At 39.5% G+C, this 27,529-nt stretch overlaps 1 protein-coding gene across 2 annotated transcripts in view; it reads left to right on the forward strand.

The window, feature by feature from the left end:
* Nucleotides 1–27,174, forward strand: part of YTHDF2 (YTH N6-methyladenosine RNA binding protein F2) — a 28,347-nt gene extending 1,173 nt beyond the window's left edge. Inside the window, exons 3-5 of one of the 2 annotated variants that reach the window (XM_059136215.1) lie at nt 256–326; nt 3,278–4,864; nt 26,331–27,174. In XM_059136215.1, coding sequence (XP_058992198.1) covers nt 256–326; nt 3,278–4,864; nt 26,331–26,354 — 1,682 coding nt within the window. In that variant the 3' untranslated portion in view covers nt 26,355–27,174. Of the gene's footprint in view, nt 1–255; nt 336–3,277; nt 4,865–26,330 lie in introns of both variants that reach the window. The other variant, XM_059136214.1, reaches the window with a different exon arrangement.
* Nucleotides 27,175–27,529: the final 355 nt, after the last annotated feature.

Raw genomic sequence — 27,529 nt, forward strand, 5'->3', positions numbered from 1 at the left:
CGGAGGGGATTGAAATCTAGAGGAGCCAATAAAATGACCTTTTTAAGATCAACTTGCTTCGGGTGGAGGGAGACATTTTCATTGACGAATATTGCTCCGCTTTCATTCTCCTCTTTATCCGTTTTTTTCTGAAATTCAGACTGACTTGCTCTGTTTAGTGAGGCTTTTCTCCGGGTTAGAATAGATTTGCTTAATTTGGGAGATAGGTTGTGCGATTGAGACACTCCTAATGTATTTGAATCTTTTCCCCTTCAGTACAAAATGGATCTGTACATCAAAAGGATGGATTAAATGATGATGATTTTGAACCTTACTTGAGTCCACAGGCAAGGCCCGTGAGTAGTTAACCATTTACATGCCTGATCAGAGGGTGTAACATACCGTATTTTTTCTCTGCCTTATCAATGAATCTCATTTTCAGGGGGTGATTTTTTTAATACCAGTCCGTGTGTGGTAAACGAGTTACTACAGATGTTACAGACTTAAGATTCCCATCGTTGTTGACAGCAAACAGAATTCTGAGATTGGAAGTGATAGCATTTTATAGTATACCAGCAGCACCTGATAGTAATTCTCCTTACCAAGAATGTAACGGTGCAAAACTGAAGAATACTCAGTTTAAGTATTCTGATTTTTTACCCCCCAAACCTTTTTCTTTTAGGAAAATTGGATGCATATGTGATGGGAAAAAACTAATAAAAAATCTCCTGAACTTTATTTAGTGCTGTAGAACTGCAATCTTCCTTTTCATCTGGTCACTAGTTAGTGGGTTGTTAGGTTATCCTAACTTTTGGACTTAGGTATTCCTTTTTCAAGTTGAGATGTGTCTATATCTGTAGAAACCAATTTTGTACACCTCTAGTTTCTCACTTGTGGGAGCTATAGAATTTTATAAAATGGAGTTAAAGGAAGATAAGGTACTCTTTGGCACAAATGAAGATCAAAAATGATTGAGGATTTTGCTGTGTAACCTGTTTTTCTAATTTCTTTTAGGTCTATATTGGTTCATATATTAACATGATCTGTGTATGTAGAAACTACTTTCATTTGTCAGTTCTTTTGTGTTAATATTCTGGGTCCCAAAGATATAACTCACAAGGTTTTAGCTAATAAATACAAACCCACAGATTTAATAAACCAGAAGGAAAAGTTACAGTAACTCATCGAAGATACCCTAAAAAATGAAAAAGCTTATGAGATATCTATATAAATTCTGAACAGATGCCATACACTAGATTTTGAAAACTTGACATATTGGTGCATGCCCATATTTGGACCTAATTCTTGCATAAAACTTTTAGATCCCCCACGTAAAATTTTCTCCATTGAGAGTGAAGAAACCATTTAAGCGAGTGATTGGGAAAAGTTTTCAGAGAAGGCAACCAGTTAATCAGGAAAAGTAGGAAGGAAGTAGAGGAGTGAACTATTTATAGGTTCCTGCTATTGAAGTAGTTTGCTTACATAATCATACAGGGAGAGTGGGAGCATTTGGAAACATAATTCTAGGTAGTTCTTGTGAAACATTGTGTAATTCAGATTTTTGAGCTCAGGGGCATGTGGGAACCTGCCAGTTCAGGTGTAGGCACTCAGCTATATGATGGCATAACCTGTGATATTAAGTGCGTTTTTTACTTCTCAAGCTAAAGCTTGAATGTCTTTAAAAAATTCTGGGGTATGGGGGAGTAGAAATCATATCATGGTTGAATAGATGGATAACTTGAAAATCTTTGTAGTTTATCAAGAGTAGTTCATCTACCTTTTAACCATTATTTATTGCCTTATGTTGGAATAATCCTTAAGGCTTAATCCATTGATGATAGACTGAATTTCTTATTCCTAATGGATTTGAGTCTTAAAATTTTAACACTGTCTTTGAGAAACTGATTTCTCTTAAACCTAAGGGGATGTGTCAAAAGACTTACTTTTTCTCCCCTTTTTTTGGTAAGGAAAATATTGGCAGAGAAAAGGACCATTTTTATCAAACCGTATTAGTTGAAACATTTAATTTTCAAGCGCTATGTTTGGCTAGGGAGAATAGTGTTGGCTTTGATAATACAGATAATACAGGCCTGACATACTTCTGGTCATCCAAGTTTCTTAAGAACAAAATTCTTTATTCAGTAGTTAAAGGCTTCTTGTGTACCAGAGCTGCTATTTTAATTCCATTGCAGTTAATACAGTGTTACATTAGTTTTAGGAGTGCAGTATAGTGATTCAACAATTTCATGTATTACTCAGTGCTCATCAGGTTAAGTGTACGCCTGTACCAGAGCTATTTTGAAGTTAGGATACTCTGTTTTGAGTTGAGCTATATCCATACCTATTCAGACCAATTTTTTATATCTACAGCTTCTCCCTTATTGGACTATTCTGTGAGTTACAGTATTTACTTAGGTCAAGAATGATTGAGGTTTTTGCAGTGCAGTCTGTCTTCTAATGTGCTGACTAGTTGAGTGTAAGTTTATATTTTTGGTTATTCCTTAGAATAATTCTTAAAGATACAGACTTTCAATGTTTTTGGAATTCCCCCTAGTTTTAATGGAAAAGTCAGGTGTGCATTTGAAGCCATTAATTTTATAGGTGAAGTAGACCAGATAGCAACATTTTTCAGTTTTAAACTTTGGAAGCGGTTATGCATTGCCTTCCCAGGTTATAATTAAATAGTCGTATCTCCTAATGTTCCCAAATGGTTTGCCAAGAGGCTAATGATGTAAACTAAGTGTAATAAACCTTGGTTTATGGTTGAGGAACGGCTACACAGATTTTTGGGATAGAACTTGAAATTTCCAGTTCTTGCTATTGTTTTCTTATCTATTATAGTATGGTTTTGATAGGAAACTCTTAGGAACACTCCTCTGATCTGTCAAAGTTCACACTCCTTGAATCCACAGAGCACTGGTTTTTAGTAAAAGCATCATCTCAACACTTCTATAGAGCAAAGACTTAATTCTTTTGGTGAGATGCTGGGTTTTCCCTTTCCTCAATTCTAGTGCTAAAATTAAGGCTTATATGTATGTCCTAAACTGTATACTGCTAAAGTTAAGGCTTAAATTGTATGTCAGTTTAACTTGAAATGCTTAAACATTTTAATTATGAAACTAAAATCTCTTTCAGTGTAAGAATTCCAGGAAGTTTATGGGAAGAGATCACCTGAAATAGTTGCTTTTCTAGTCGCATTTGAATTGGGTGAATAGTTGGAAGAGGAAATGTCCTTATTGTTGTTTTATTAATTTTTGTGTTTAATTTTGATTTGCCTTTTTTTTTTTCCTTTTCACAGAATAATGCATATACTGCCATGTCAGATTCCTATTTGCCCAGTTACTACAGTCCCTCTATTGGCTTCTCCTATTCTTTGGGTGAAGCTGCTTGGTCTACTGGGGGTGATACAGCCATGCCCTATCTGACTTCTTATGGACAGCTGAGCAACGGAGAGCCTCACTTCCTACCAGATGCAATGTTCGGACAACCAGGAGCCCTGGGTAGCACTCCATTTCTTGGTCAGCATGGTTTTAATTTCTTTCCCAGTGGGATTGACTTCTCAGCTTGGGGAAATAACAGTTCTCAGGGACAGTCTACTCAGAGCTCTGGATATAGTAGCAATTATGCTTATGCACCTAGCTCCTTAGGTGGAGCCATGATTGATGGACAGTCAGCTTTTGCCAGTGAGACCCTCAATAAGGCTCCTGGCATGAATACTATAGACCAAGGGATGGCAGCACTGAAGTTGGGTAGCACAGAAGTTGCAAGCAGTGTTCCAAAAGTTGTAGGTTCTGCAGTTGGTAGTGGGTCCATTACTGGTAACATCGTGGCTTCCAATAGTTTGCCTCCAGCAACCATCGCTCCTCCAAAACCAGCATCTTGGGCTGATATTGCTAGCAAGCCGGCGAAACAGCAACCGAAGTTGAAGACCAAGAATGGCATTGCAGGGTCAAGTCTTCCACCACCCCCAATAAAGCATAACATGGATATTGGAACTTGGGATAATAAGGGTCCTGTGGCAAAAGCCCCCTCACAGGCTTTGGTTCAGAACATAGGTCAGCAGCCAACCCAGGGGTCTCCCCAGCCTGTAGGTCAGCAGGCTAACAATAGCCCACCAGTGGCTCAGGCATCCGTGGGGCAACAAACACAGCCATTGCCCCCACCTCCACCACAGCCTGCCCAACTCTCAGTCCAGCAACAGGCAACTCAGCCAACCCGCTGGGTAGCACCTCGGAACCGTGGCAGTGGGTTCGGTCATAATGGGGTGGATGGTAATGGAGTAGGACAGTCTCAGGCTGGATCTGGATCTACTCCTTCAGAACCTCACCCAGTGTTGGAGAAGCTGCGGTCCATTAACAACTATAACCCCAAGGATTTTGACTGGAATCTGAAACATGGCCGGGTTTTCATCATTAAGAGCTACTCTGAGGACGATATCCACCGTTCCATTAAGTATAATATCTGGTGCAGCACAGAGCACGGTAACAAGAGACTGGATGCTGCTTATCGCTCCATGAACGGGAAAGGCCCCGTTTACTTACTTTTCAGTGTCAACGGCAGTGGACACTTCTGTGGCGTTGCAGAAATGAAATCTGCTGTGGACTACAACACATGTGCAGGTGTGTGGTCCCAGGACAAATGGAAGGGTCGTTTTGATGTCAGGTGGATTTTTGTGAAGGACGTTCCCAATAGCCAACTGCGACACATTCGCCTAGAGAACAACGAGAATAAACCAGTGACCAACTCCAGGGACACTCAGGAAGTGCCTCTGGAAAAGGCTAAGCAGGTGTTGAAAATCATAGCCAGCTACAAGCACACCACTTCGATTTTTGATGACTTCTCACACTATGAGAAACGCCAAGAGGAAGAAGAAAGTGTTAAAAAGGTAACCAGTTTACCATTCTTAAGACTTATAAGGAAGGAGAAGGAACTAGAGAGAACAGGAGAGGTATTCTGAATGGTTAATAAAAGCTCTGTAAATAACAAACGTATCACTTAACAGTTTAAGCCTTTATGGAAGTATAACTGATGTTACTGTTTGGCTTCATGTGTAGAAATGTAAGCTTAAGTTAATGGAAAGCAGAATTTAAATGATGCAAAAGAGGTGAAGAACAGGCCAGAAGAAGTGCAAAGGGGATAATTGAAGTGATAGAACCATGAACAATCAAATAGGAAAAGATCGAGGCCTTAATATGGCAGAGAAAAGGTTAAAGTTCTGTTATAATTAACTTTTGGCTTAAGTCAGGTAAGGTGGTTAAGTCAGGAGTTGGTGTGCCACCCTGCTTGCCTTTGATTACTGGAAGTATTAGGGAATGTTTTGGAACTTTTTCCTTGTTCCTGTCCTTAGTGTTCTGCTTAGTTACTTTTTCCAAAACCCTTTTCCAGTTTGGAAACATAGTATGTATTATATAAAACTTGGAAACAGATAATCATAAAAAGCTGATCTCTCGTTATTAAAATTCTGTTGTATTCCTGAAGAGTAACCTCTTGTTCCCTATTTGTAACAAGTGACCATCTTGGGCAGATGGGGAATAGGTCCAAACTAAAAAGAGTTGGAATTTATTGGAAGGTGTTGGTAATACTTGGTCTGTGTGTATTGAGTGAATGTAAACTTTAAGACCATAGAGAATGGTAAAATACGAGTTGAGGCAGAGTTTATGTTATCTAGGACTTTGACATATTTAAATGTAGGAAGTAGGTGAAAAGATTATTATGGGCAAGAAGACTTTTTTTTTTTTTTTAAGAAGACTTTTTTTTTTTAATTTTTTTTTTTTTATTTTTTTATTTTTTATTTTTAAAGATTTTTATTTATTTGCCAGAGATAGAGAGAGAGAGTACACACAAGCGGGCAGAGAGGCAGGCAGAGGCAGCGACGAGAGAAGCAGGCTCCCCGCCGAGCAAGGAGCCAGATGTGGGACTCGATCCCAGGACCTTGGAATCATGACCTGAGCCGAAGGCAGCGGCTTAACCAACTGAGCCACCCAGGCGTCCCAAGAAGACTTTTTTTTTTAAAGATACATTAATGATAGAGAGAGAATCCTAAGTGGTTAGCTTCAAATGTAAAATTAAGTTTATTAAATTTATGTAAATATATTTTTCTTAGGTTTGTCATGAATTCATACAGGTTTTATATATTTGTTATAGGATCTGAGGCACTTGTTATGCCTCTATAAAAGCTTATTTTTTGAGCAGTAGGAGGAGGGCTATATGATTAGATTCTCCACCTGGATAACACAGACTCAGAGGTGCATAGTTGTCCAGCTAAAGCAGGATGGTTGCCTTCTGGTGTGTGCAGATGAATAAAAAATGGAGATATGTTTGTCAGTGATGCTACAAGTATAGAGCCACATTATGAAAATTCACTGTCAAAAAAATTTTTCTTTAAATTCCTCTTTTCCCTTCCCCAAAGTTTACCGGTTTAACTTAAAAATCTACCATAATCTTGAGGAAATGGTTTACTGATTATTTTCACCAGACATCTGAAAGGCTCTAAAGATGTTTTAACAGTCTCCTGTATCTAGAGGAACTTAAGGGGGTGCTTGCATGGCTCAGTGGATTAAGCCTTTGCCTTTGGCTTAGGTCATGACCTCAGGGTCCTGGGATTGAGGCTGGAATCAGGCTTTCTGTTTGGAGGGGGATGGTGGTGCTTCTCCCCCGCACCTCCTGCCGCCTGCCTCTATGCCTACTTGTGATATCTCTCTGTCAAATACATAAATAAAATATTTAAAAGAAATATAGAGGAACTCAAGGATGGGAGGCCATGACCTTTTAAACGTCATGTAGTTTCACAGTAGATTATTAAAGTGTGTGAGGGGCATCCAGGTGCTTAGTTTAACCACTTGAAACATGCGTAATGTCAGTCCCATATTATGAATCTGCTTGCTTTCATCTGCAAAGTTCTGTCCCACATGTTGTGATTAAAAATAGGAAGGCAAAAACAAAAATAGGGCAAGGACAGGAATGTACAGCCTAATTGATAAGATTGACTTGTATGTATTGGAAGTAGTGGGGAAATTTGGATTTAAAAATGAAGTAGCAAATTTGAGTGCTGTTAATTTATGTAGACTTTTAATCAAGTTTGTACTAAATTCACTGGAGCAGTTCAGTGAATAATAATTCAACTTCATAAGGAGGTGTAAGAGTCATATGTTGGAATTGACTGGCTTTGTGATGTTTTCATAGTGAGTGGTAATAATCAAGGTTTAGGGGCTTTGTTAAGCCAACTAATGGATCTTTCTTTCTTTCTTTCTTTTTTTTTTAAGATTTTATTTATTTATTTGATAGAGAGGCAGGCAGGGAGAGAGGAGAAAGCAGGCTCCCTGCTAAGCAGAGAGCCCGATGCGGGGCTCGATCCCAGAACCCTGAGATCATGACCTGAGCTGAAGGCAGAGGCTTAACCCACTGAGCCACCCAGGCGCCCCTAATGGATGTTTCTTAAAACCATTCCGTAAAGACTTGTGATGAATGAGTATATGAATCGTTCTCAGGCTGGTGAACAAATTACAAAAAAAAAAAAAAAAAAAAAAAGAAAGTTTCAACCATACTTGTGTCAGATTACTTTTTAGTTTACCTTCTGTTAGAAGAGATTGCTAAGGTTTCAGGAAGGTCCCTATGATTGCTTCTAAACCCAGTTAACATTTCAGTCAGTATTGCCTTACTTCTCTTGTCTACTGTTAACCTTAACATTCTTACATAACTGATGTAAAGCTAGTCTTTTTTAGGCTTCCAAGATAAAACAAGTTTCATGAGAATCAAACTGTTAGCTCATTGAGGCAGTCAACTCCTTTAGGTGGGGTGTTTGTATGTGCACTTGTGTATTATTTACAAGATTCCAAAAAATTGTGCCAAGTGGGCATAGTAACTCAAGTGGGGAAATACGTAAGCTTCATCCTGAAAATGATGTCACAGCTATTCTAAAGTTCCATGATTGGGTATGTATCTTGGCAGAAGACACTGAAGCAGAACTATAGCCATTTTAGCCTACTATTAGCAACTTGCTCTGTTCTTTGTTGCAATTCAGTATCATAGAAGCTTCAAGCTTGAAACTTCAGCAAATTTTAGGGGTATCTTCCATATGTGGTTTACTCTTTTGTGTACTTCAGATACTATCTTGTAACCTGCTTTCTGCATTTATTTAGAACCTTTGCCTAATTGTTAAATATTCTTCTGTGACATGACTTTTGATGGCTTCCTAGTATTCTTTCATAGATTTATTATAATTTACCAATCCTTAATTTTTAGATTTGTCAGCTGCTTTATGTTTTTTTTTCCCAGCTGAAATAACATTGCAGTAAACATGCATTGATTAAAAATGCCTATTCACATCTTTCCTACAATGTTGTTTTTTTTTTTTTTTTTTTAAGATTTTATTTATTGGGGCGCCTGGGTGGCTCAGTGGGTTAAGCCGCTGCCTTCGGCTCAGGTCATGATCTCAGGGTCCTGGGATCGAGTCCCACATCGGGCTCTCTGCTCGGCAGGGAGCCTGCTTCCTTCTCTCTCTCTCTGCCTGCCTCTCAGTGTACTTGTAATTTCTCTCTGTCAAATAAATAAATAAAATCTTTAAAAAAAAAAATTTTATTTATTTATTTGACAGAGAGAGAGATCACATAGGCGGAGAGGCAGGCAGAGAGAGAGAGAGAGAGAGGAGGAAGCAGGCTTCCCGCTGAGCAGAGAGCCTGATGTGGGGCTTGATCCCAGGACCCTGGAATCATGACCTGAGCCAAAGGCAGAGGCTTTAACCCACTGAGCCACCCAGGCACCCCCTCCTTTTTTTTTAAGATTTTATTTATGGTGGCTCCTATGTGGCTCAGTTGGGCGTCTACCTTCGGATCAGGTCATGATCCCAGGGTCCTGGGATTGAGCCTACATTGGGCTCTGTGCTCAGCAGGGAGCCTGCTCCCTCTGCCTGCTGCCCCCTGCTTGTGATCTCTCTCTGTCAATCATAAATAAAATCTTAAAAAAAGATTTTATTTGTATATTTGACACAGAGAGATGGAGAGGGAATACAGCAAGGTTCTGACATAATCTATCTATCTATATATTTTTAAAGATTTTATTTATTTATTTGACAGAGACACAGAGAGGGAACACAAGCAGGGGGAGTGGGAGAGGGAGCAACAGGCTTCCCATGGAGCAGGGAGCCTGATGCGGGGCTCCATCTCAGGACCCTGGCGTCATGACCTCAACCAAAGGCAGAACTTAAAGACAGAACCACCGAGGCACCCCTGTATCTTTTCTTTGCTGTATGCTAGATACTACTGAGAAATCTGGAGTGTATGTCAGGGAGCCTTACATTAGTGACCGGTAAGCATACAAAACAAAGCAGTTTCACAAGATACATACATGGTGCCAGTTTGAAAGTGAGGACTGTCTAAACCAGCCTGAGTTGTGGGTGGGTTGGTCACAGAAGAAATTCTGGAAGAGGTGATCTTTTGAGCTGAGCCTTGAAAGATGTATAGAAGGTAGCCAGAGGTGTTTGGGGGAAGAATAAACATAGATCAGTTCAGGGCAGTCCACATCTGTGACTGTAGATAATTTGGAACAAGAAGTCCTGTACATTTTAAGAGCAAGTCTAATTGGTATTTGTGGAGTAGGTTTCTCCATAATGGAAACTTGTTGGAGGTTGGCTGAGGAAAAGGGAGTTGAATGAAATGTTCATGCAGTTAGTTTGATATAGAAGGAAACTGAGAAAGGCACAAAATTGGTTTAAAAAAGTTCTAAAAGAAAGGAAGGTTTCATTTGAATCAGGAAAGTTTTTATTTTAATTCTAGTTAACCTACAGTGTTATAGTAGTTTCAGGTGTGTGATATAGCAGTGATTAAACAATTCCATAAATCATCTGGTACTCCTTGTCATTACCTTTGCATGGAAGACAGTGAGAAGCTTGTAGAAGTAAAGGTGAACCAGTACATGGTAATTACAATTATCATTACTGAATTCGTAACAGCTCACTTCTTCCAGTGATGTGTTTCATACACGTTATCTGTTTCTCATCATATCCCTGTGTTCATCAGAATGTTTAGCTTAGATGATTTAGAAGGGGAATATGATAGCTGGTATCAAATGCCTTTAAGACTGGTAGGTTTGGGGCACCTGGGTGGCTCACTGGGTTAAAGCCTCTGCCTTTGGCTCAGGTCATGATCTCAGAGTCCTGGGATGGAGCCCCACATTGGGCTCTCTGCTCAGCAGGGAGCCTGCTTCCTCCTCTCTCTCTGCCTGCCTCTCTGCCTACTTGTAATATCTGTCTGTCGGGTAAATAAATAAAATCTTTAAAAAAAAAAAAAAAAAAGACTGGTAGGTTTAGGGGGTGTCTGGCTGGCTCAGTTGGTAGAATACCTGATGTCCTGATCCTCAGGGTCATGAGTTCAACCCCCATGCTGAGCATAGGTTTTACTTAAAAGCAAAAGACTAGGGGCACCTGGGTGGCTCAGTGGGTTGGGCCTCTGCCTTCTGCTTGGGTCATGATCCCAGGGTCCTGGGATCCAGCTCCACATCAGGCTCTCTGCTCAGCAGGAAGCCTGCTTCCTCCCTCTTTCTCTGCCTGCTTCTCTGCCTACTTGCGATCTCTGTCTGTTAAAAAAAAAATAAATAAAATTTAAAAAAAAACAAAAGACTAATGGGTTTATTCTCCTTGTCAGAAGATAGCACCAGAACCAATGAATAGAAGTTATAGGGAGGAAGATTTTTGTAAATAGAAGGGAGAACTTTCCAGAAATGGAGTTCTTAGTCATGGGAGGGTTTCAGGAAGAGATAAAAAAAACTCTTATTAGGTATGTAGTAGAGAAGATTTATGCATGGAATAGTTTATACCAGAGAAATCAAGAATAAGAGGGTTAGCTAGCCCAAGATAACATTCGAAATTCATGAAAGGAATGTATGCTACTGAACACCTCTTTTTAGGAAGGTTATTTATGTTTTGTAATTTCTGACCGATTACTTATACATATAAGAAATAAAGGACTTGAGGCTAGAAGGACATGGATGACAGAAAGGACTGATAGAGTCCCAGTAAATCTTAGTACAGATAAGATATATGGATATTTAAAAAATATTTACTGCATTAGTATTAATGAAATAATTATTACCTAGAACATACTGAAGAGGGGGTCCCTGGGTGGTTCACTCAGTGCCTGCCTTGGTTCAGGTCATGATCCTGGGGTCCTGGGATCCAGCCCAGCAATATGCTCCCTGCTCCTCAGAGGGTCTGCTTCTCCCTCTAACGCGCTCACATGCTCTCTCTCTCGTGCTCTCTCTCAAATAAAAGCTTAAAAAATATAAAAATAAAACATATTGAAGATTTATCGAGGAACATAGAAATGATTATTTAAGAAAAGTGTTACCTTTTTCTTAAAATCCAGTTTTCCTATGATGTTGGTGCAAGTAATGTTTCTTTCTCTCTCTCTCTCTCTCTCTCTCTCTCTCTCTCTCGGTTTTTTTTTTTTTCCCAAAGAGAAAGCAGGAAGGGGAGGGGCAGAGGGAGAGGGAGAATCTCAAGCAGGAGGAACCTCTCACACCCTGAAATCTTGACCTGAGCCGAAATCAAGAACTGGACACTTAACTGCCTGAGCCACCTAGGTGCCCCAGTGTTTCTCTTTATAAGGAGGTTTTGTGGGGGTTTTTTTGTTGCTTTTCCTTTATGGCCATCTTCCTAACCTTTTGATTTGGACCTTTAATCAGTTGTTGGGAAATACTTGAAGCTGTCAACCTTGGCTCCATTTTCTTTTTCTTTTTTCTTTAACTAAGTTCTGTGCCCAGTGTGGGGCTTTAACTCATGAGCTGGAGATCAAGAGTCACCTGCTCCACTGACTGAGCAAGCCACGCACCCCTGCTCCATTTTCAGCTTTAGAAAAAAATTAAAAATACACAAGTAAAATTGTGATAGAAAAGTTAGAATACGTCACTTTAGCCAGATGTGTTTTCTTATTAAATTCTTAGGGAATAAATAATCATGGCATATTGTTCCTTTCGATTTAGTATTTCTGCCTTCCACCACTGGTTTAAATTGCCTCTTCAGAACTAATGCAATGCTCGGTGTCCTGTTTTAATTGAAATGGCAAACCTGAACTTTTTTGTAAAATTCTAAGGCTGTTTATTCTACTTCGGTCTTGCAGATAAGTTACTTGTCTCTCTGCCAAAAGGGTTAACGAAATTCTGTTTGTGTTACTCCTCACCTTCCTTGCTTTGTGGATAGATGAAGTGCCTTTCTGCATCCTCCTTAAGGGAGGACTAGAAGAGAATAGATGACACTGAATTTGGCTCTCCTTGAACGATGCCCTTTGTATCCGTCTTTGAACAAATGTTTGTGTTTAAATGAGGTCTCACCTTTACAGGATAATAGCTGCAATAGAGTATAATGAAGAAATGGTTTTCTGATAAAGAGTGATACATTCGGGGAAATTGAGGAGGGCTTCATGGAGGAAGGAACATTTGAACCATGTCAGAATGAGTAATAAACACTCAGATGATAGCACAGAGCTTGGCACAAGGGGCACATAAATGTTTGGTATATTCTCATTTTAGATGAGGAAGCAGGCTCAAAGAGGTTATTTGTGTAGGGTCTCATTGCTTAATAAGTTGTGGAATTGGTATTTCAGTGATGTCAGTGATGTGGAGCTGGCTAATTGTGAGCTGCTTAGCTTTGAAGAATTTTAGCAGGGTGTCTGGGTGGTTCCATTGGTTAAGTATCTGCCTTCGGCTCAGGTTATGATCCCAGGGTTTGCCACTCCCCCAATTTGTGCTTGCTTGCTTGATAGTTTTATTGCTTACTCATTATCTGTCAAATAAATAAATAAAATCTTTTAAAAAAATTTGTTTATGGGATGCCTGGGTGGCTCAGTTGGTTAAGCGGCTGCCTTCGGCTCAATCATGATCCCAGCGTACTGGGATCAAGTCCCACATCAGGCTCCTTGCTCGCTGGGGAGCCTGCTTCTCCCTCTGCCTCTGCTGCCACTCTGCCTGCCTGTGCTCTCTCTCTTTCTCTTTCTCTCTGACAAATAAATAAAATCTTAAAAAAATTTTTTTAGCAAGCAGGCTGTTTAACATTATTTTGACATTAAAGTTAAATACATTGTATTAAAAGATATTTTAAATGCCTTTGTATTTATATTAAATACATTATAAACCAGTTTGTAAGAAAATTAAAATTAAACTACATAAACTTAGAATACAATTATTACTACCATTAAACCATAATAAATACTCAAATTTATCACTCGAGGTTATTTACCTCTGTTTTATCAATGTATAATACCGTATATAAACTATGTAATACATAGCTCTGCCATGTTATTTACACCATGAAAATTAGCAAATGCTGTGACGCCTGGGTGGCCCAGTTAGTTAAAGTCTGCCTTCTGCTCAGGTCATGATCCCAGGGTCCTGGGATTGAGTCCTGCCTTGGGCTCCTTTCTCAGTGGGGAGCCTGCTTGTGCACTAGTGCTCTCTTGCTCTAAAGCTCACTTTTGTATGCATGCTCATATGCACGCCCTGTCTCTGATAAATAAATAAAATCTTTTAAAAAAATTGACAAATGCTATGTATGTAAATCAGGACTTGGTTTTTGTTAATTGTCTACCCTTAAAGTGATAGAGAAAATATTAATGCAGATTAAATTTAAGTGTGTCATGTCTGTGGCTCTGCATATTTTGAATAGCACAGAAATCTGAGGAAATAATCTTCCAGAATTTGAAAATTATCTGGTTTAGCAAAGAAGTTGCTCAAATCATGGATGAAGTAGTGAAGTTCTGACATACGCTTTTGTTTCAGTTTTGTCTTAATAAATGATAAATGGAAATATGTTGGAGCTGCATCTGAATAGAAACAAGTCTCTTTGGCCCCAAAGCCCATGGACCATTATATGGAATTTGCCTTGTAGGAAAGTGGGGAGGGTGTTCTAGGAAGGGGAGACAAGACAGATAGATCTCATGAATGCTTAGGTTGTTTTCAGAATAATGAGAAGTGGAAAGAATGGTAATTGGTAAAGCTGGAGAGAGGTTGGTTGGGCCCAGCAGTATATGAAGAGTTTTGGTTTTGGTTCTCTCACCACCATCTTTTTTTTTTTTTCCCCCCCTTAAAGTAGGCTCTGTGCTCAGCGTGGATGGAGCCTGGTCCGTCCTGGGCTCCATCTCCTGTCCCTGAGATCATGACCTGAGCTGAAACTGAGAGTCAGATGCTTACTCAGCTCAGCCACCCAGGGCCCCCCTCCCTGCCTTCTTAAAGTTTTTATAAAATTGTCTTCATTTTACAGTTAGGGAACTGCGATGTAGAAGGTATTACTTTCTCAAGATCACTAGCTAAGTTGTAGATAAGCTGGAATTTGTCTTGCCCCAAAGCTGTTTTTGTTCTTAGGCTTTGCTGCATCTTCTCATTTATCTTTTTTTTTTTTTTTTTTTAAGATTTTATCTTTAATCTCTGCACCAGTGTGGGCTCCAGCTCACAACCCTGAGGTTGAATCACATGCTCTACTGACTGAGCGAGCCAGGTGCCCCCACATTTATCATTCAAAACAGTTAACAACAATGTTCTGTTATCTACTGATGCCATTCACCTCTTTGAAGGTATATGAGGAGAGCATAATTAATTGAAAATTTAAATCTATGTTTAAGCGCTTAGGATATACTTACTTCATCACAGGCATCAAAATGGAGCTAATTGGATCCACTCTGCCCAACCTTGTGAAAGCTGCTGCTAGTGACAGGCAGCAGGAATAAGGGGAAACACAAATGGCTCGGGATGTAATGTACTCTGAAAAGGTTCTAAAATTGAGTGGGAAGGTTCTAGTCTATCTCGTTCTCAATTTTTACACAAATTTGCAAGATTATTTCTGTTTAGTGGTGAGCCAGAACTAGAACCCAGACAAGTTCTTGGGTAATTTCAAATCATTTATAGCAAGTGTTACTTTACTTGGAATCCATAAGCCTGCAGAGGGATGGGGAGGGGAGCAGGGTGGACCTAGATGAGTGTTTCAGAGTATAACCAAAAAGATGGTAACAATGATACAAAATAAGCTTTGAGTCATCTGGAAAGTATTTACAGAAATGCTATTAACTAGGCTCTACACCCAGACTTACTAGTAATTTAATTTAGTGAGCTCCATAGGCATTTTGTTATGGGATTACAAGTTGATGGGGAAGTTTCTCAGTTTACATAAGTTACCATCAGTGAATACTTAAACTGCAGATTCTTGTCCTCTCTCACCTACTCAAGGAGCATCTGTGGAGACAAGGCCTTGGAATCTGCATTTTATCAGCTCTTATCTATAGGTGATTGTCTTCTATTTTTCAAGTTTGAGAACTCCTGGATTATATATATCATTAGTAAGTGTTTTGTGTGCCTCTTACCTCAAATTGCTCATGCTTTTTTTTCCTGTACATTTGGTGTCTAAAGTTTCTTTCTTTGTACTGTAGTCCTGTCTTTTCCCCCCAAAAGTCTATTATCTGTTCATCTCAAGACTTCATCTTTTTTTTTTTTTTTTTTAAAGATTTTATTTATTTATTTGACAGACAGAGATTACAAGTAGGCAGAGAGGCATTCAGAGAGAGGAGGAAGCAGGCTCCCTGCTGAGCAGAGAGCCCGACACGGGGCTCGATCCCAGGACCCTGGGATCATGACCTGAGCCGAAAGCAGAGGCTTTAACCCACTGAGCCACCCAGGCGCCCCTCAAGACTTCATCTTTAAAAGCAGTGTTAGAACTCACATGTGTTTGATAAACCTGCCAGTACTTTTTAGTATTGTGGTATTTTGAGCAGTTTGCCCATTTTTAATTAGCTGTCAATATTGTGAGTCTCTAATTATTTGCCTATACTTTTTTTTGTCCATTAAAAGGTGGCAGTATCTTTGGCTAATATCCTGTGTCTGTAACTTGATGTTATTTATTTAAGGAAAAAAATTTTTTAAGTGAGATGGTCAGAGGGAGATAGAGAATCTTAAGCAGGCTCCATGTCCATTGTGGAACCCAACATGGTCCGGATCTCATGACTCTGAGATCACGATCTTAGCTGAAATTGAGAGTCGGACACTTAACTGACCAAGCCACCGAGTTGCCCCTATGGCTTGATGTTATAATCTACTTTTTAGAGACACTGTGGCTGTTTCTAAGAGACACTAGTGTTTTTAAATTTTACATTATTTAAAGATTGATTTATTTTAGAGGGGGAGTGAGAGCACAAGTGGAAGGGGCAGAGGGAGAGGGAGAGAGATTAAGCAGACTCCTCACTCAGCAGAGCCCTATGTGGGGCTTGATTCCAGAACCCTGAGATAATGATTTGAGCCAAAACCAAGAATCAGATGCTTAACCAACTGCACCACCCAGTCATCTCAGATTCCTCAGAATCTTTACATACTTTTCTGGATCTCTATTTGATCGGGTGTCCGAAGTTTTGCATTATTTAGTTCCTTTTATTATATCTTCCTTTCTGTGCGCACGTTAATTTTTTTAGAGAGTTGTTAATTTTAAGCTGTAATATTTAGTGGCCACTAGCCATCTTGAAGTTGCCAAAGCTAAGATTTTAAAGGCTGGTTTTTAAAGGTAATCCATTTTGGGGGGCACCTGGGTGGGTCAGTGGGTTAAAGCCTCTGTCTTCGGCTCAGGTCATGATCCCAGGGTCCTGGGATCAAGCCCCACGTCGGGATCTCTGCTCAGTGGGGAGCCTGCGCCCCTCCCCCCATCTGCCTCTCTCTCTACTTGTGATTTCTCTCTGTCAAAAAAAAAAGTAATCCATTTTTCAGAGGGGGAAAGGATTCTATAAAGTATGTTACATATGACCCTTATTTTATATATACATTTTATATATATTTATATATATTATTTATATTTATACATTATATATATTTATATATACATATAAATATATATATTATATATACACATGGCCCTTAATTTATATATACTGTTTAATAATTAGAGCATGAATTCTAGATTCTGTGGTCTTAACATATCATATTTATAATAGCAGAAAGTCTAAGCACTCTAGAAAACCTAATATCATATCTACCACTATGACTGATTAGAGCAAGTAAACTTCTTGGAGCTTTAGTAGTTTCTTTTAAGGTTTTACTTATTTATTTGATACATAGAGATGGAAAAAAACATAAGCAGGGGGAGCTGCAGGGAGAGGGAGAAGCAGTCTCTCTGCCAAGCAAGGAGTCCAATGTGGGGCTCAATCCCAGGACTCTTGGATCACAACCTGAGCCAAAGGCAGATGCCCAGCCATCCTGCTTTCGCATTTTTTGTAAATCAGAGAAATATCTTGCTTTGGGTGTTAGAATTAAGTTACATACAAATTCTTTGGATACAGGTTTCATGCAGGTTTTTTATGAATGATTATGACCTATATAAATATGTACTTGTTTATTTTGGATCATCAGATTCTTCAGTAACTTTTGGCATGGTACTTAAAAGTGCTAATGAGTTTCCATTTTGGAGTCCAACCCTTAGAATATACTGAAGAAGGCACAAGAGTGAAAGGGAGGTCTTTTAAGAGTCTGGCACATTCCAGATGAGAGATGACAATAGCTTGGACTAGAAAGATAGTGAGGGAGTTGTTAATGGTTCTACAAGATATTTTTGGAGTTAGAGCTGGAGAGTATCATCAGATGTCCGGAAAGCTTATTCTCATGATTACTTCATTCTGAATTTATCTGTCAAATGCGAAATATGTTTGTACTGGGAATGGAAGGGATTTGAGAAGCTATTAAAAACCTTATTTGTTGAATTATATTCTGCAGTGTTTAGAGAAATTGGTTTTATTGTGAAATTAGTTTTGGTTCAAATGTTTTTACTGGAAAGCCAATGAGTGATTTAGAGAATAGTCAAGACTGTCACACCATTTCATTTGATTTGGAGCTAGTGTTTTCTCATTATCTTAGTTAAGCTAAAAAATGTTAATGTGTGATTTATCTTATCCTTGTTCTGTTCATAGTCATATTTATTATTTAGGTACTGAAAATAGTGGATTATCTAGGCTTTTTACTTCTAACCCTTTTGGTAAAATGTGTATAGGAGTTCAGCTTCTAATTAGCAGTCTTGGAAGTAATTTGATGATAGGAAATGTGAATGTATTAACTTAGTCTTGTTGCTCCTACTTCGATTCCCAGAAATTCATTCAAATTAAGTGTCCATTTCTGCACCTAGAAAAACTTAAAAGGGGATGAGAAGGTAGAAGATTTTTAAAAAGATTTTATTTCTTAAAGAACAGTGAGCGGGTTGGGGAGAGGCAGCGGGAGAGGGCAAAGGGGGACCCCTGTTAGCAAGGAGCCAGACAGGGTTTATGATCTCAGGACCCTGAGATCATGGCCTGAGCTGAAGTCAGACACTTAACTGACTGAGCCACCCAGGCACCCTGAAGATATATATATTTAAAGATGTATTTATTTTAGAGAGGGAGGGTTAAGGAGGGGTAGAGGGAGAGCGTGAGAGGGTCTTAAGGAGATTCTGTGCTGAGTGGAGAGCCCCACGTGGGGCTCAGTCCATGACCCTGAGGCCATGACTGGAGCCAAAATCAGGAGTCGGACGCCCAACCAACTGAGCCACGCAGGTGTCCAAGTACAACATAGTGATTTCACTGGGCGAGTTAGTATGTTATATTCTGCTCACCACAGATGTAGCTACCAACTCTTGCCATGTAAGGCTATGTCACAGTACAGTACCATTGACTGTATTTCCCTTGCTGTATGTTTTATCCTCTTACTCATTCCATACCTTGAAGACCATGGCCCGCTCTCCTTCACCCATTTGCCTATCCCTCCCACCTCCCCTCTGGCAACCATCAGTTTTTCTCTGTATTTGTGGGTCTGTTTCTGCTTTGTTTATTCATATGTTTTGTTTTTTAGATTTCGCTCTATGAAAGTGATTTTAGTATAATCACATTTTATCATGTTAGCCTATCCACATTCTCTTAGGTTCAGCCAGGGACACTGAAATTTCTGTTACTTTCTCTCAAGGCCCCTGGAGACATAGGAACATTTAGTTGAGAGGTATAGAAGTAAATTTAATTTTAGGGGTAAATATCAGTTTTTAAGGTCAATAAATTATAGCCGGCAAATAAATATGTCTCAGCTGTATTTAAGGGCTTCTTAAAAGTGGAGAGAGTAGGATGGTAGTAGAAATAAGGGGATATTAAGTTTAGAGGAAAAAAAATAAATCTGCAGAAAGATAAATATGTATTACAGGAAGAGGTTTCAAATGTGCAGATTTTAGGTAACATTGCCACCTTGTGGTTTTGGGGATATTTCCTAGAGATGAAGTTTTGTATTTTATAATCATAGATACAAACTGGGTAAGGACTCAGGTGGAAAGAATGATTAGTATGGGTATTACCTCTAGTTTTTTAAGTGGCAGACCAGATACTGAAGGCTAGAAACTTCTTCCCTTGGTTCACATTTTCTTAATATCTTTATTTATTTTTTTAAATTTTATTTATTTGACAGACAGCAAGAGAGGGAACACAAGCAGGAGGAGTGTAAGAGGGAGAAGCAGGCTTCCTGAAGAGCCGGGAGCCTGATGGCTTCCTGGGATGACCCTGGGATCATAAACCTGACACTTAATGACTGAGCTACCCAGGCACCTGATTAATGTCTTTAAATTTATCTTTATTTCTTAAGATTGTTTCTTTAGACTCATTATTGTTCTTGTTGAGATTTTGGATTGATTTGAAGATTAGGATGAATGTGTCCTAATGGGAAATTTGGGGGTGGGGTGTGAATTCAGTAAGATCTTGGCTGTGATTTTCCTCTATTCTTTATTACCACTACAAGATCCTTAAGCTCTAGGAATGCATGCATCTTCCTTCTAGCATTTGGTTGTTTTCTGGTTAACTGGGACTTTGGAGTTAATTTTGTGTTTGTTCTTGAGGATCTTATGTTTACCTTATTGCAGACAGCAAATCCATGGCCGGAGCTTAACCTTGACTGACCACTTCAGCCTGTTCTTACCACACATCTCATTGTAACTGTCTGGCCTGTGGCTCTAGATTTTATTTTCTTTATTTTATATTACATTATGTTATGTTATTTTAATTTGACAGAGGGAGTGAGAGAGCACAAGCAGGGGGAGAAAAAGGGGTAGAAGCAGACTCCCTGCCGAGCAGGGAGACGGATGCAGAGTTCAATCCCAGGACTCTGGAATCATGACCTGAGCTGAAGGCAGATGCCTAAGCATCTGAGCCACTCAGGTGTCCCATGGAAGCGCTATTTAAAAAAGGGATGGGCTGTCATTGGCTGGTTCCGCATGACAGCACCATGGGGAAAAAAACCCCAAAACTTGACATACCACTTGCCCTGTTATGATGAGTCAGTAGCATCTTCGTGTATAAAAGCTGGAGTGTTCAGTAAGACATAAATAAATGTATGTTTTGCTCATGGCAATTCTGTCTGGGACTTGTACCCATTAGAAATCTGATTTTGCTTTTATGTGCTCTTCTCTCTTCCCTTTATTATATATCCATCATCATTCTCCTGGTTCCCCACCTCCTTACTTTTTATTTATTAAATATATTTTTTTAAGATTTTATTTATTATTTGACAGATCACAAGTAGACAGGGAAGCAGGCAGAGAAGGGAAGCAGGCTCCCTGCTGAGCAGAGAGCCTGATGCCGAGCTTGATCCCAGGATCCCGGGATCATGACCCGAGCAGAAGGCAGAGGCTTTAACCCCCTGAGCCACCCAGGCGCCCCTTATTTATTAAATCTTACTAGGGTAGACTGGTTGCTTAGGCATATCAGCAAATACAGCTGATCTACAGTTGAAGCGCTTTGGCCAAAAATTGTCAGAGCATTTAATGAAATTGTTCTCAGCGGTTATAGGAAGTAGTCACAAAAGTGAAAGAAAGCTGCTGTAAGAGAATTTTTTAATAGAACTCTTAAACTTAAAAGGTTTTAATGTCCCAAAGTGTCTGAAAATAATGGTCCTTGTGTTAGAACCTTCTCTTTGTCATCTTTTCTCATTCTAAAAGACTTGTTAAAAAAAACTGCTAGGTAACTTTTTAAGAAAATACATACTTTTTTTTTTTTTTTAAGATTTTATTTATTTATTTGACAGAGAGACACTGAGAGGGAACAGGAGCAGGGGGAGTGGGAGAGGGAGAAGCAGACTCCCTGCTTAGCAGGGAGCCGGATGCAGGGCTCAGTCCCAGCACCCTGGGATCATGACCTGAGCCGAAAGCAGATGCCCAACAACTGAGCCACCCAGGTGGCCCTTTTTAAAATATACTTAAAAATTTTTGTGGGGCTTGAACTCACAACCCAGAGATCAAGAGTTGCACACACTACCAACCTAGCCAGCCAGGAGCCTCTATTTTCTTCTTTGCTAAAATACTCTGTATTTGGGGTTCCTGGGTGGCTCAGTTAAGCATCTGCCTTTGGCTTAGGTCATGATCTCAGGGTCTTGGGTTTGAGCCCTGCGTTGAGCTCCCTGCTCAGTGGGGAGCCTGCTTCTCCCTCTCCCCTCTGCTTTTTTGCTCTCTCAAATAACTACATACAAATCTTTTTTTTTTTTTTTTTTTTAAAGATTTTATTTATTTATTTGACAGAGAGAAATCACAAGTAGGTAGAGAGGCAGGCAGAGAGAGAGAGGAGGAAGCAGGCTCCCTGCCGAGCAGAGAGCCCGACGCGGGACTCGATCCCAGGACCCTGAGATCACGACCCGAGCCGAAGGCAGCGGCTTAACCACTGAGCCACCCAGGCGCCCCACTACATACAAATCTTTAAAAAAAAAAAAAAGTGCTCTGTGTTTAAGGACTTTTAGTGTAGGTCTGAGGAAATAAACTAATTTCATTATTTTATTTATTTATTTAGAGTGGGAGAAGGGGTAGAGGGGAGAGAATCTTCAGCAGATTCTCTGCTGAGCATGGACTGGATCGTGTAACTCTGGAGTTCAAGACCTGAGCCAAAATCAAGAGTCACTTAACTGAGCCACTCAGGTGCCCCAGAAATAAACTCATTTCAAAGTTTTATGATTTGTTGCACATAAGTTTTAGTGTAGCTAGTATTTGCAGAAGAATGAAATGAAAACTGTAATTTTCTCCCCATTTTTATTAACTTTATTTATTTATTTATTTTTAAGATTTTATTTATTTGACAGAGAAAAATCACAAGTAGATGGAGAGGCAGTCAGAGAGAGAGAGAGAGAGAGGGAAGCAGGCTCCCTGCCGAGCAGAGAGCCCGATGCGGGACTCGATCCCAGGACCCTGAGATCATGACCTGAGCCGAAGGCAGCGGCTTAACCCACTGAGCCACCCAGGCGCCCCGATTAACTTTATTTTGAAATAGTTTCAAACTTAAGAGAAATTTCAAGAATAGTTCACAGAATGCCTGTATACTTTCCATCCAGATTTGCTACTGTACTGTTTTGCCACATTTATTACTTTATTTTTCTTTTTGGAGATGGGTGATTTTCTGACCATTTGGAAGTAGGTTTCAGATAGGTCCTTTTCTCTTCAATATTTTGCTGTTAATCCCTAAAAATGAGAACATGCACTATAACCACAGTGTGGTTAATCAGTGTCAGGAAATTTAACATTGACATACAGAACTGTTATCTACAAATCTTATTTGTATTTTACCAGTAGGTCTTAATGTCCTTGATAGCCATTTTTTAATGATCCAGGTTCCAGTCTAGGATCTTGTAGTTTTCGTGTCTTTTTGGTCTCTTTTAATCTGCAGTATTTTCATATGCATACCACACCCCACCCACCCAGGTGCTTTGTTTATGACATTGCCTTTCTGAAGAGTATATGCTGTTTATTTTTGTAGAATGCACCTCAGTTTGTCTAAGGTTTCCTCATTATGTACCTTCTGATTGTGTTTCTCTGGCAGGAATACTACAGAAGCGACTTTGTGTCCTCAGTGCCTCACATTAGGAGGCTGTTTATGCCATTATTGGGAATGTTACTTTGATCACTTAAAGTGTTCACTGCGTTTTCCGTTGTAAAGCTATTTTCCTTTCCTACTTAAAAAACTAAAATCTGGTGTTTTTTTATTTTTAATTGGTGCCAAATCTATTTTACTTTTCAAGATAGTATGGAAATGCTTAAATATCTTTATACTGAGAAGATGGATGTTATCTTTATTATTTGTAATTATATAAGCTTTTTTTGTGTGTACACATCAAAACTATTTGGAAATAGAACAGAAGTTAATCGAACTTGCTTTATTGTATCAGTGTGATGTTTTCTTGATGTTGATCAGGAGATTAAGACAGCTAATGCCATTTATTTGTATGTAATTTACGTAATTATTTATTTATTTATTATTATTTTTTATGATTTTATTTATTTATTTGACAGGCAGAGATTACAAGTAGGCTGAGAGGCAGGCAGAGAGAGAGGAGGAAGCAGACTCCCTGCTGAGCAGAGAGCCCGACGATTCGGGGCTCGATCCCAGGATTCTGGGATCATGACCTGAGCCGAAGGCAGAGGCTTTAACCCACTGAGCCACCCAGGTGCCCCTGTAATTTACATAATTTAAAATAAACCTGTGAGGCGCGTGGCTGGCTCAGTTGGAAGAGCATGCGATGACTCTAGATCTCCTGCTTGTGAGTTCGAGCCCCATGTTGGGAGTAGAGACTACTTAAATAAATGAAACGTATTTATTCATTTATTTATTTATTTATTTATTTTCTTTTTAAAAAAAATTTTTTTTTAAATATATTTTTTTTAAAGATTTTATTTATTTATTTGATAGAGATCACAAGTAGGCAGAGAGGCAGGCAGAGAGAGGAGGAAGCAGGCTCCCCGCTGAGCAGCTGCTCCCCGCTGAGCAGCGTCCTTGATCCCAGGACGCCGAGATCATGACCTGAGCCGAAGGCAGCGGCTTAACCCACTGAGCCACCCAGGCACCCTTTATTTATTTTTTTAAAAGATTTTATTTATTTATTTGACAGAGAGAGATCACAAGTTGGCAGAGAGGCAGGCAGAGAGAGGGAGAAGCAGGCTCCCTGCCGAGCAGAAAGCCTGATGCGGGGCTTGATTCCGGGACCCTGAGATCACGACCTGAGTCGAAGGCAGAGGCCTAACCCACTGAGCCACCCAGGCGCCCCAAATAAACGAAACTTAAAAAAGAAAAGAAAAGAAAAATAAAATAACCAGAATTTTATTTAAAAGTCAGTTGTAGCATGTTAACTCCTGTAGCTTGTGAGTGAGGTTAGTTGAAGACATCATCTTTATTTTTTAAGAGCTTTTTGATTGAGTTGGGACTAATTTTACATAAAACAAGACAGTGCAATTTAATTTTTAATTGTGGATGCAAGTTTAAAAAGACATTGAAAGCTGTGTGGGTTAAAGAAGTTTCAAAGAAGGTGTATACCTTGAGGTACAGAAGGCCACATGTTCCTGGTTTAAAAAAATAATAAAAGCATGGGAATGAGATTGAATCAAGAAACACTGAAGAGGGCCTGTGGCTCAGTGGATTAAGCCACTGCCTTCGGCTCGGGTCATGATCTCGTGGTCCTGGGATCGAGTCCCGCATTGGGCTCTCTGCTCAGCGGGGAGCCTGCTTCCTTCTCTCTCTCTCTGTTGCTTGTGATCTCTCTCTGTCAAATAAGTAAAAATCTTTCGAAAAAAAAAAGAAAGAAAGAAACACTGAAGAGTCCAGAGTGCTGGTCCCTCTCCCTCCCACTCTGCTCCTTCTCCCACTCACGAGTGTGTCTGTGCTTTCTCTCAAATAAATAAAATCTTTAAAAGAAAGGATAACTGCTCTTTCTGAATACGTTTTTATATCTATGGATTAATTTAGCCCTAGGGGTAGTCCGTTCGTCACATAGTTTCACTTTGTTGACTTTTACATAAGCATTTGTAATATGGTATTGAGAAAGAGCCCTAGGTTTGAATCCTGATTCTTTTTTTTTTTTTTTTTAAGATTTAAAAAATTTATTTGACAGATCACAAGTAGGTAGAGAGGCAGGCAGAGAGATAGGGGGAGCAGGCTCCCCACTGAGCAGAGAGCCCAACGACTCGGGGCTCGATCCCAGGACCCTGAGATCATGACCCGAGCCGAAGGCAGAGGCATAACCCACTGAGCCACCCAGTCACTCCTGAATCCTGATTCTTATTAGTAATACTGGTCAAGGAAATTTTTTTTTTTTAATATTTTTATTTATTTATTTGACAGACAGAGATCACAAGTAGGCAGAGAGGCAGGCAGAGAGGAGGAAGCAGGCTCCCTGCGGAGCAGAGAGCCCGATGTGGGGCTCGATCCCAGGACTCTGGGATCATGACCTGAGCCAAAGGCAGGGGCTTTAACCCACTGAGCCACCCAGGCGCCCCTGGTCAAGGAAATTTTTTGAGCTTTAGTTTTCTTAGGAATAATACAGTCTGTACAGCATGGTTATGAAGATCTAATTATGTACAGTGTCTGGAACATGGAAACCCCGTAAGTGGTACTTGCTCTTCTTTTTAGTAATCCTATTTTACCATGGATAAATACTCAAGCAGATTGATGAATCAGGTCTAAGTTCAGGCCAGTGCTCCTAACCACTTAATGTTTTTGATTTATTTATTTATTTTTAAAAGATTTTATTTATTTATTTGACAGCACAAGCAGGGGGAACAGGAAAGGGAGAAATCGTTTCCCTGCCTAGCAGGGAGCTTGATGTGGGGCTCGATCCCAGGACCCTGAGATCATGGCCTGAGCCAAAGGCAGAGGCTTTAACCAACTGAGCTACCCAGGCTTTTGCTCTGTGAGATATGTTTCCTCACTTTACAAAAAAGGGAAATATGAGGCCTATGAGTATGCCTAAGGCCTTAGGACTAGTATAGGATGACCCTAGTGCTATTAGAGTTTTTTTTTTTTTTTTTTTTAAGATTTTATTTACTTATTTGACAGAGCACAAAGCAGGGGGAGAGGCTGAGGGAGAGGGAGAAGGAGGCTCCCTACAGAGCAGGGGAAGAAGCCCCGTATGGGACTCAATCCCAGGACTCTGGGATCATGACCTGAGTTGAAGGCAGTGGCTTAACCAGCTGAGCCACCCAGATGCCCCTTAAGTTTTTTTTTTAGTATACTTTATATGCTGCTTCCCTTCTTTAGGCATTTGATGAATGGTTTGAGTTACTTCCATTAGGCCCATATTTGGGAGGATTGACGAGTGTTAGCCTAAACCAACTGTAATTGGAAAACATATCTGTTTAAGTCATGCAAGAAATTTTAAAGTCAAGGAAAAACAATTTCGTATGAATTGGGATGATTGTTTACTACTTTGGTTTAAAATATAGGAAGTAAAACTTTTTATTTGTGAGGTATATTCTATTCAGCACAAATAACTAAATTTTTATTGAGTTATTTATAAAGTTTTAATTCTTAAGCATGTTCAGATAAGTTTTAACTAACCATTTCAATTTTCTTTTTGTTTTTTAATCTCTGTAGGAACGTCAAGGTCGTGGCAAATAAAAGGCAGTTCTGCACAGACTGCAGCAACGGTTGCATCTGCATATCCTAAGAGGAAAAAAATGACCTTCAAGAGAATTAGGACTTTTTTCTTAATTTCATTGACTTCAGAGACGATTGCAGACTTGCAGTTTAAGTATTGGAATTTCACAAAAGACATAGGACTTAACTGGAAAATGAAAAAAAAAAGAAAAAGAAAAAACTAAACAAAAAATCCCTCTAGGTAGTTTAGGTGAAAAATGTCCCTTTTATTTTGGCTTTGGTTGTGATTTCAGAGCATAATGCTTTTTTTGTCTTTTTACTATGTTTTTCGGATTTTAAAGTCCGTAAGTGCATACAGTTTTCTCTAATTTTTAAACCCTTTCCTCTCCCCATTTTGACATTTGCACTTGGAGAACACTTGAGTTTCGAAGATTTTGGGCCTCCACCCCAGAAAGTGGGAATTTGGTTTTTCCCTTCCGAACTGGAAGAACATTTTTATGAAGAATTTTTGTCTTGGAGAGTTTAACAGTGTTACCCAAGGTTGTGTCTTTAAGGGTGGTTCATTTTCTCTGACCCTTTGTTACTCAAAGTAAAGTACTAGGAGTCCTAAGAAACTTTCTGTTCTTGTACATTATACTGATTAAGTCAGGATTAATTTGATTTCAAAGCTAAGAACAGTGGTAAAAACTTGTTTACAGAAATGCATTTTGGAAGAGAAAAATATTGTAAAACGTGTAGTGAATGTTTCTTCAGTTTATTGTTCAGCCAATGAGGAAAGGGCATTGCCTTTCTTTTTACCATTAATCACTTCTCAATAAACGTGAGATCCTGTTGAGCATCACTTCTAGTGCTATTTATTAGTATGATTTGAGTCTTCTGTGTTTTATGAAAGATTTGGAGCGTAAGGAGTTATATGAGGTGAGATGACAACTGGTTTTAGGAAGTTTGCTGAAATGAGATAGTTTAGGCTTGCTTTTGTATCTAGGGCCGGACAACCATGACCTCTGTAAAGAAAAAGATGGGCCGGAATTCATAATGCTTCCCAGAGAGGGTTGAGCTACTGTTAAATCATTCAGCAGATACTTGATTATGAGTGCTTATTAGGTGCCAGGCACTGTGCTAACCCTTTAGAAACCTGGCCGCATAGTGCATAATTTTTATTTGCAAAGTAGGTAGAGCCCAATATCAAGGATGTA

Source organism: Mustela lutreola, chromosome 10 (genome assembly GCF_030435805.1).
Source record: "Mustela lutreola isolate mMusLut2 chromosome 10, mMusLut2.pri, whole genome shotgun sequence".
NCBI classification, from domain to species: domain Eukaryota; kingdom Metazoa; phylum Chordata; class Mammalia; order Carnivora; family Mustelidae; genus Mustela; species Mustela lutreola.